General features: G+C 61.2%; 1 protein-coding gene across 3 annotated transcripts; it reads right to left on the reverse strand.

The window, feature by feature from the left end:
* Window positions 1-626: 626 nt before the first annotated feature.
* Window positions 627-5,654, reverse strand: PNCK (pregnancy up-regulated nonubiquitous CaM kinase). 3 transcript variants are annotated; one of them, XM_030305786.1, is made up of 12 exons: window positions 5,410-5,654; window positions 3,636-3,705; window positions 3,262-3,393; window positions 2,947-3,021; window positions 2,695-2,833; window positions 2,431-2,554; window positions 2,179-2,254; window positions 1,972-2,084; window positions 1,800-1,878; window positions 1,623-1,710; window positions 1,334-1,478; window positions 627-1,000 (listed from the first exon to the last, which is right to left on the reverse strand). In XM_030305786.1, the coding sequence occupies exons 2-11, from the start codon at window positions 3,701-3,703 to the stop codon at window positions 1,341-1,343; spliced, it is 1,032 nt and encodes a 343-aa protein (XP_030161646.1). In that variant the 5' UTR covers window positions 3,704-3,705; window positions 5,410-5,654; the 3' UTR covers window positions 627-1,000; window positions 1,334-1,340. The 3 variants fall into 3 exon arrangements, with proteins under 3 accessions (XP_030161646.1, XP_030161649.1, XP_030161645.1); XM_030305789.1 differs by lacking the exon at window positions 5,410-5,654 and adding an exon at window positions 4,458-4,507; XM_030305785.1 differs by lacking the exon at window positions 5,410-5,654 and adding an exon at window positions 3,963-4,016.
* Window positions 5,655-9,864: the final 4,210 nt, after the last annotated feature.

The raw sequence follows: 9,864 nt of genomic DNA on the forward strand, positions 1-9,864 counted from the left end.
CGCCCTCTCCTGGCTAAGGAGCCCCGCCTCCACCTTCTGAGGCCGGGGTTCCCCCGGCTTCCGCACAAGAAGGTGCCCGCTGGAACCCCTCTCTGTCTGGCCAGGGCCGCGGAAGAGTGGGGGAAGGAAGGGAGAGGCTGGAGGCCACAGCCCAGGGCTCTGGTCGTCCTCCAGCTACAGCGGGCCTCCACTTGCCCGTGAGCCCCTCCCAGCCTGTCCTGCAGCCCACCCCCAGGGGCCCAGAGACAGCGACCCCCATTTGGCCTCCCGCCACCGCCCTCGGCTGGCAGCCCACAGGGCCTGAGCTGCCTCCGTTTTCTCTCAAGGAGCCACAGCCACATGCAGGCCGACCGCTGGGGTGGCGGAGCTGGCCAGCCAGGCCGCCTCTCGCCGGTGCTTTGGGGGGACCGGGACAGGAAATTCTTGAACAACTTGGGAGCTCGCCTGCCGTGACGGGAGGGAGCAGAAGTTCAGGGGGCCGTAGGCGAGGTCGCGTGGCCGGGTCCCGCGGGCAGGGGGCCTGCCTCCTTGGTCTCCTTCCCACAGGTGACATCCATCCCCTCCGCCCTCGTCCCCCCATCCCTGTCCCTTACCCCTCCCTCCAGCTCACCACTGGCCCGTCGCTCTGTCTGTATTTATTGATTTGGGGAAAACTCGAGGGCCACGACACAAGCGGGACCACCACAGTCAGCAAAGCACAGAACAGCGTGCGGGAAGAGCTGCCCCCGGAAAGCCTCTTCGGCATCTAGAGCGGGTGTGGCGGTGACAGTGGAGCGGGATCTCCGTGGACGCACCCCGCCAGCCCCCGGGGGCGAGGGCGGAGCCTGGGTGGCAGAGGGGGGAGACCCACTCCTGCCCCAGCGCCATGCGCCACACCCACGCATCTCCAACTTTCCAGCAGAGGCCAGCCCCGGGGTCCTGGGGCTGGGGAAAGGGGACTGAAAGGGCCCGCCCACAGGAAGGGAGTCCAGGAGTCAGGGCACTCGGCCTCAGCATCTGCCTGGGGGCGGCGGGGAGGAGAGAGGAGCACGGGGAAGGGGGTGGTCAGGAGGCTCCCCCAGCCTGCCCCCGCCCCCCCATCCCAGTCTCGGTTCTCAGCAGCAGTGCTCCCCGCCCCGCCCCGGGTCTTGCCATCAGGCTCCTCATGATCCCTGCAGCCACCCGCCCCCTCTGGCCTCCATCGTCTGCTTCTGCCAGAACCCCGGCTCCTTCCCTCCACCTCCACCTTCGGTCCTCAGTCCTCTGCTCTGCGAGGTGGCCACACGGAGCCCGCCCTCCTCTCGGTTCACTCGGGGGTCAGCTCCCAGTGGGTGCAGGGCCCACGCCCGCACACCTGGGCGTCACCACTTGGGGGGCTGGCCAGACCCGAGGCCAGGGTGGCTGTGGCGGGCCATCCTCCGCCCCGAGGCCTCCTCGCTCTCCGGGCCCTGCCCCAGCTTGCGGATGTGACGCAGGAAGGAAGTGGCGTTGAATGCTCGCTGTGGGGAGAGAGGGCCATCAGGCCATGCCCCGGCAACGGCCCCAAGACCCTGAGGGCCACAGAGACCACTGGCAACCGAGGCCGTCCCCTGAGAGGCAGGGACAGCCTCGAGCCGGGTCCACAGGCCCCTCTCCACGCTGACCTTCCAGTGAGTCCGGGCAAAATTCTTCTGGATCTGCTCACTGACTGAGCCCAGGATGTCCTTGTCAAAGGCTGCGTCCCCAGAGATCCTAGGGGGAGGCCACGGGTCAGTGGCGGGGGAGTCTCTGAGGGTGTGGGCCCTCTGGTCCCGGGAGAGCTTGGCGGGGGCCCCACTCACCAAAGATGCTGTAAAGCCTGCTGGCAGGTGAACCTCTTCTGTGGGTCTCGCTCCAGAAGGTGCCGGATGAAGTCTTTGGCTGGAGTGGGGACGCCAGGTCAGCCCACCCCGTCCCCGCTGCCCTCGTCACTGACTGCCCCCTCCCTGAGCTCGGGGCCAGCTTCACGTTCACCTGATTCTGAGATGTCATCCCAAAAGGGAGAGTCAAACTCATAGCTGGCCCTCAGGATCTGGCTGAAGAGTTCAGGGTCGCTCTCGTCGTAGAAAGGGGGGTACCCACACAGCCTGGCACCCACACATGAATCACCCAGCTGCCGGGCCCTCCCCGACCCAGCAGGAGGCAGGCAGGCAGAAGAGGAGCCTCCCAGCGGTCACTCACAAGATGTAGGAGATGACACCCAGGGCCCACACATCCACAGCCTTCCCATAGGGTTTCTGCTCCAAGAGCTCCGGGGCTGGGGGCCAGAGACAGACAGACACACACCCGCACGCACACGTGCCGTGGCTTCAGTGCCGCCAGGGTCAGCCTGGTCGACCCCAGGGATGACCCACCGCCTACCCTTCCCCTGGCACCATGTCCCCCAGCCCCCTCAAGCCCCAGTGAGTCTCAGGGCGCGCCCCCCTCACTGACCCACATATCCTGGGGTCCCACAGGCGGTGCCCAGCACATTGCCAGTCTGGATTTTGGAGAGGCCGAAGTCGGAGACCATGATCTTGGAGTCCTCAAAGGGTGTAGCGTAGAGGAGGTTTTCCGGCTATGACACACGGGCGCCGGAGAAAGTGCCAGGTCAGCCCTGGCACGACCCCTGGGGCTGGGCACCCTCAAGTCCCCCAGACCCTCGGTGCACAGGGATGCCGGGCATGGCCCCGGGCGGGCAGGCAGGAGGACGGGCACCTTGAGGTCTCGGTGCACGATGCCCAAGCTGTGCAGGTAGGAGACGGCGCCCAGGACCTGGCCCACTAGGTGGCTGGCGTCCTTCTCTGTGTAGGAGCCACGCTCCATGATGCGGTCAAACAGCTCGCCCCCCGTCACCCTGAGGGCAGCGGGGACTCGGCTAATTCAGGCCAGTCGGCCCCCACTCACCACCCAGCGCCAGCCCCAGCCGCCGCCCCCCCCCCCGCCCCAGCTTGCCCCTGCCCTCCTCACAGCTCCATGGCCAGGTAGAGGTGGGAAGGGCTCTCGTGGACGTCCTCCAGAGCCACAATGTTGGGGTGGCTGACCCTGCAATGGCAATAGAAAGGCCCGTATGGGCCACCGCAGCCCCCTCTGGGCCTCTCGGGGCCTCGGAGTGCTTCGTCCCGGGGCCCCAGGGAAGGCTCCCTCCCTCTTCTCTTCCTCTGGCCTCTGCCCCGCTTACCTAGCACAGGCCACCTCTGCCTGGTCCAGCAAGGCAGAGCCCCGGGGCCAGGCGGTCGTGGGGATGCACTGAAGGCACAGGCCTGGCCAGGGGCGAGCACGCACCTGCGGAGCACGGCGATTTCGTTCTCCACCAGGGCCTCCTTGCCTCGAAGGGTCTTCTTGGGGATGCACTTGAGGGCGACGAGGTGTGAGGAGCCCCGCTCCTGGGCCAACACCACCTCAGAGAAGGCGCCCCTGAGGCAGAGAGGGGGAGGCAGGCAGGGAGAGGGAGAGGCGAAGAGGAGGAAAGGAGGGGGCGGGGAGGGAAAGCAGAGGTGCGGAGGGGGAAGGGCCCTCCTAGCTGAAGAAGATGGGGAGGCCCTCCCGACCCCAGGCCACCCATCCGCCCCCCACACACACACTCACACATTCGCTGACACACACACACACACACACACACACACACACATCACATTCATTGACACACACACACTCACGAGCCGAGCTTCTCCCGGATCTCATAGACGCTGCTGATGTCTTCCGTCTGTTTCTTGAGCAGCAGCATGTCTGTGGGGGGTCGGGGAGAGATGGAGGGAGGCCCCCTGCGTGAGGCCACCCTCAGTGGCAGCCCTGCTCAGAAACGCGTAAATCGCCCCCAGCCCCAGGCCGGCAGCACTTCGCCCCTCCCCTCCCCCACCGCCCAGGCCCGCACTCCCAGGTGGGCGACTCCCAGCGAGGCCACCGCAGACCTTCCTCCCCTCCCAGATACGAGGCCCGCCATCCGGAGCCCCCACCCCACCCCACCCCCACCCCCGCTCTGGCACCTCGACGGCGATCAGCGCCCAGACACCCCTTCTCTGCCTCCATACAACCAAGGCAGCCGCGATCGGCCGGCTTCCAGAAGGCTCCGTGCACCCCCACCCCGTCCCCTCTGGGCCCACCCCCATCCACGGCGCCCACAGACGGCCCTCCCACACCCCCAGGCCTGGACCTGTCACCCAAGGCCCAGCGCTCACAGGCACTCGCGACTCAGGCCACCAACCCTCCCAAGATGCACCTGCGACCCCCGCGCCCAGCCGCCTGCCACGGCCACGGCCGCGGCCGCGGCCACCCACGCGGCCGCCCAAGTGCAGCCCGGCCCTCGGCGCCTCGGGGCGGGAGGGACTCGGCAGCCTGGGCCTCCCACGTCCCGAGCTGCGTGGGCCACGCCGGGCTTGACAGGTGTGCGCGGGGGCGCGCGGGGGCTGCGGCGGCCGTGGCCGGGACTCCCACGCGCCCCCGCCCGCGCGCGCCCGCGCCCGGGAGCGCCGGGTGCGGACCTGGAGCCGAAACTGCAGCGTCGCCTCGCGCAGTGGCCGCCGCGCCGAGCCCCCCGCCCGCGCCCCGCCGGACCCGCCCCCTCCGCGCGCGCCCCCGCCGGCCGCTGGCGACCGAGCGAACGTGCGGTGGCCAAGCGCCGCCGCGGCGCTGCAGGGCGCCTTGTAAGGCAATCGGCCGGCGCGCCGGCCCCCACCGCCTCCCTCCTCGGTCATTCGTGCCGGTTCCTGCCGGCTCCCGGTCCCTTGGCGGCCTGGCTGGGCCGGCCCCAGGGCCTTTGCACCACCGGCTTTTGCTGTCCGAAAGTCTCTTCACCCACATGTTGACATAGCTCGCTGCGTGCCCTCAGGTCTCTTCCCTCGCGCCAGCCCTGCCACTGCCATTTCTGCCACCCTGGCCTGAGCCACCACCCGCACTCGATTGGAGGACGGCAACAGCCTCCCCATTGGGGTCCCTTTGTCCTCGGACCGCACCCTTCGCCCCTCCTACCCACGGTCTCTTTCCCACCGAGCAGCCAGAGCATCTCCTATGTCTGGAGATCGTTTCACCGGACCTCCGGACCCTTCCACAGCCCTCCAGGCCATGAGGCAAAGCACAAGTGCTTACGGTGGCCTAAGGGCTCTGCATGATCGGTCCCCCTTCCCTATCGCTGCTCTGGCCCCTTTCCACCCAGTCTCCCGCTCGCTCAACTAGCTCTAGCCAGCTCCAACCACACTGGCTTCCTAACCGGCCCTCAAACACACCACACATGCACCTGCCCCAGGGCCTTTGCACTCACTGCCTCTCTGCCCGGAACGCTCTTCACTCAGATACCTGCTTGGCTTGCTCCCTCACTCTGTCAGTCTCAACTCAAATTTCACCTCCTCAAACAGGCCTCCGCTGCCCACCCACCCCAGTCTGTGGAACACCGCCCTGCCTGCCCTGTCTTCAGGAGATCCACCACTGCAAAATCACCTTCTCTGTCTTGTCTTCCTCATCAAAGAATCCACTCCCAGAAAGTGTCTCTGCTGAACCAGCTCGGGAAATTAGTGCAACGTTCAATCCTTCGTGCAACAATTAGTTGATTCCTCCCATCCGCAGGTCAGTGCCGCACAGGCTTCATGGAGTCACGGGAACTGCCTGCTGAATGCATCTTCACAAGGGTGTGTCTGTAGTCCTTGGCGTGACACAAAGTCTCTTTTTTTTTTTCTAAATTTTTTTTAATGTTTTTTTTTTTTTAATTTATTTTTGAGACAGAGAGAGACAGAGCATGAGCAGGGAAGGGGCAGAGAGAGAGGGAGACACAGAATGTGAAGCAGGCTCCAGGCTCCGAGCGGTCAGCACAGAGCCCGACGCGGGGCTCACACTCACGGAACATGAGATCACGACCTGAGCCGAAGTCGGACGCTTAACCGACTGAGCCACCCAGGCGCCCAGTCTCTTCTTTTTTTTTTAAAGTTTATTTATTTTGAAAGACAGAGAGAGTGAGCATGAGCAGGGGAGGGGTGGGGGGGGATGGGGAGACAGAATCCCAAGCAGGCTCCGTGCTGTCAGTACAGAGCCAGACACGGGGCTCGATCTCACCAACCGTGAGATCACAACCTGAGCCGAAATCCAGAGTGAGACGCTTAACCTGCTGAGCCCCCCAGGCGCCCCTTTCAAGAGAGTCCATGGGGCCGACAGAGGTTTTTCCAAATCATCTTTCCAGAACTCAGCTCCCACCTGTCTCTGTCCAAAACGTGGTAAGTCTGAGATGATCCCTCCAGTTCCTGCTCCCCAGCCCTTTCCCAATCGTCCCCCCAGTTAACTCAAGAAGGTTCCAGGGGTCTCAGCCCTCGGCAGCATGTTCATTCCTAGGAATGGAACCGATACCGAGCCCCATCCCACACCGACCGTATGTCCTCTTTGTTCCCGGACACCTGAACTAATAATGGACGCACTGGAGACCCATGTTACTTGCTTGTCTAATGGTTACACGTCAGCAGGTCGGATCCAGGGCTGCTGTCCTGGTCAAGCCGGAAGGAATTTTACCAGAGCCCCGTGGTCACAGATTGGAACAAGAAGTGTAACGTATATACATTTGTGTTTCAGAGAAATACAAAGCATGAGGAATAAAAGCCCGGAGAAAGACAGCACAAGGGGATGTCTCTGAGGGGCAGCGGACAAAAAGTGGAGGCAGGAAGAAAAGAACTGACTTCCAAAGGGAACATGGAAAGAGTCTGAGATGGACACTGGGCTCAGTTCACCGGCTGATTTTAATGCCATTGGCCTCATGTCAAAAGTGGTATCACGGTTGTTGTGGGTTTTTTTAACAGTATTTTTAAGACACCAGAAAGCACACCCTCCGCAACTGTTTGAACATCCATTGAAATATCGTAGACGTCAACTTCAAAATGCACACGTGTGTTGAGGGGTTGGGATAAAGAGCTTTTCAAAATCCTTTCAGGGGACCCCTTAGAGAAAAATTAGCTCAGAGTTGACCACAGGCCTCAATGTAAAATACCAAACCTTTAGAAGAAAACAGAGGAGAAAAATCTGTCTTCGCGTGGGCTTGGCGATGAGTTTTTATTTATCTATCTATCTGCCTATTTATTTATTTACTTACTTCCTTATTCTTAAGAAGGCTCTGCGCTAGGCATGGAACCCAACGCGTGGCTTGAACTCACAACTCTGAGATCAAGACCTGAGCTGAGATCAAGAGTGAGACGCTTAACCAACAAGCCACCCGGGCGCCCTGAGTTTTTAGATATAATATGGAAAGCATGGCCCGTGAAAGAAAATGTGAGAAACTGGACTGTATCGAAATTTTCAATGTTTGCTCTGCAAACAACACCGTTAGAGAAAGAGAAAAAAAGCCACAGGCTGGGGGAAATGTCTGTAACAGACAAATCTGATAAAGGACTGGTATTCAAAATAAACAAGGAGCTCTTAAGACTCAACAAAAGAAAACGAACAGCTCGATTAAAAAATGGGCAAAAACAAAGAAATGCAAACAAGTAAGCATAGGAAGAGATGCTTGAGGTCCTACGTCCACAGGGAAGTGCAAAAAATATTTTTAATGTTTATTTATTTTTGAGAGAGAGAGAAAGAGTACGAGCAGGGGAGGGGCAGAGAGAGAGGGGGGACAGCAGAGAGCCCGATGTGGGGCTCCATCATGACCTGATCGTGACCTGAGCCCAGGTCTGACAGTTAACACTTAACGGAGCCCCGCAGGCACCTGGGAAGTGCAAATTACAAAACTAAATGTACTCTTCCCAAATGAGGGAGCAATCGTGCTTCTATTTACCTAAAGGAGTTGAAAACTTACGTCTACACAAACAGCAGCACGGAAATGTTTAGAGCAGCTTTGTTCATCATCACGCCAACACTGGAAGCCACCCTGATGTCCTCAGGTAGGTGAATGGATAAAGTAACTGCTCGGTGAAACAAGTCCGCCTGAAAACAGCAACATACTGTAAGATTCTCTTTATGTGACATTCCAGAAGAGGCAAAAAAGGTAGGGACAGGGACCACATCAGGGGTTGCCAAGGGTTTGAGACAGGGGAGTCCCGGGTGGCTGGGGGAAGCCTAGATGTTTAGGGCTGGGAGGCCGGACACCCTGGAGAAGTCAAGACCCAGAGAAGTGGACAGCAGAAAGAGTGAAGCTTAACATACACAAATTTTAAAATAATCCTTCAGGAAAGTGGGGGATCCCAGGAAGGAATGCAGACCCACCGAAGAATCTAGGTGGATTACAGATGTATGCAACCACCTCGCTGAACGGGATTGGGGGAAAGGGGCTGATGAAAGTCACTAGGAAATGAGGGGATTGGACGGGGGTGGGGGGGCGGGGTTCGCTTTAAAGTGGAGACACCTGAAGTACAGGCACGACCCCAGCCCGATGACCGATGACCGAGGCCGACATACAGCGGTGAGTCATGCTGGCAGCTCCTCGTCTCTAGAACCACCACCCGGGCTACTCGTGACAAAAACACCAGACAAACCAAACTGTCCAGGCGGTTGAACATGAAGAAAGTCTAAGAGGAGACGTGACAACAAATGCAGTGTGGTCCCGGGGCAGAGCAAGGACATTAGAGGCAAGCTGAGGAAATCTGACTTCTGACTACGGACTTGGGTTAATAACTGGTTGGTTATTGTAACAACGCGTAGGCAGGGCGCCGGGGCGCAGAGGCACCCGGTTCGAGGGCCCCAAACACACCAAGTTCAGCCCCTCCAAACTCCAGAGACAGAGAAACTAGGGGTAATGAAACAGGAAAGGGACTTATTTCGGTGAGGCCAACACCGGGAAGACAGCGAATACTTCCAGGTTTGTAGAACAAAAACGTGGGGCGGAGGGAGGCGGGTGCGTGCGGGTGGGCAGTGAAGGTCAAACGGATTGTGTGTTCCGGGGCGGGATCTTGCTGGCTCGGGGGCAGTCCCTCTGCTGGAGGGGGTAGTTTCGGTTCCCATCTGGGGGTGCTTTGCCAACAGACCAGCTGGAAGGGAGAGGCCAACTGGCAAGGGTGAGGTCAAAATGGAGCCGGCCGAAGCCCTCTGTCAAATACAGTACACTAATGTGCAGTGTTGCAACAGGGGAAGCTGCCCCCCCACCCCGCCCCGCGCTGCCCTGCGTAGGGGTAGGAGGCCCAGATTGCCCCTCCCTAGTCCCGGGGACCCTCCAAACCTCCAGCCCCCAGCCCCGGGGCAGCTCCCTGCCCCAGTCGTCGAAAGCACAAAGCCCTTCAAGGTGGATCCCACCCTTTGTTCCCAGCTAATTCTAATTCCAAAATTCCTTGTGCCCCTACCCTATCTCCTGGTGCCCCTGGGATAGCCAGCCACTCCCGGGTGGGGCACCCCCCTCACCCACGGGCCCGCTCCTCAGGCCGTGGCCACCCGAGATCGGGTGGGCCGCGCAGCCCCAGCCTCTGTGGGCACAGGGTCCAATTCCCAGGCCTCCCCGGACAATGAGAGCCTTCCGCTCACACCCCCTTCCTGCCCTCCCTCTGGCTCTCTCCTCCTCCTCCTCCTCTCCCCCTCCTCCTCAGCTCCTCCGGCAACTCCAGCCACACTGGGCTCTGAAAGGCAGCCCCCCCTGCCTTGGGCCCAGGAAACCTGTGCTTGTCACTTCGAAGCGGCCTTGGTGAGAGGCCCCCACCCAGTCCCTCACGTGCTCGGGAGCCAGCCTCACGGGGGTACAGGGGCCTGGCAGGAGCCACGGAGGCTTAGACCGGGCTTGCAGGGGGGAAGGTCTCCTGGCCCTCGGCACCCCACTCACCCCCAGTGGCTCCCGCCCGCCCGGGGAGGAGAGGGGGGCAAGATATACCTTCCCCAAGCCCCAAGAACCCCCCGCCCCCGCCGCCACCCCGAGGGCTGCAACTCCCTCCGCTTGTGTCCTGTTCAGATGGTCAGCACCAGCCCCAGGAACGCTGTGGCTGTCCTTGGCAGATCGGA

The sequence above is a fragment of the Lynx canadensis genome, chromosome X, assembly GCF_007474595.2.
Source record: "Lynx canadensis isolate LIC74 chromosome X, mLynCan4.pri.v2, whole genome shotgun sequence".
Classification (NCBI taxonomy): Eukaryota; Metazoa; Chordata; class Mammalia; order Carnivora; family Felidae; genus Lynx; species Lynx canadensis.

Bases quoted from the DNA above. Each gene is read 5' to 3' on its own strand.
- PNCK (XM_030305785.1), bottom strand. From the start codon at position 4,005: ATGGAGGCAGAGAAGGGGTGTCTGGGCGCTGATCGCCGTCGAG. The intron at 2,555-2,694 runs GTGCCCGTCCTC...CGTGTGTCATAG, and splicing joins TCGTGCACCGAGACCTCAAG to CCGGAAAACCTCCTCTACGC. The intron at 2,255-2,430 runs GTCAGTGAGGGG...TCTGGCCCCCAG, and splicing joins TGGGACCCCAGGATATGTGG to CCCCGGAGCTCTTGGAGCAG.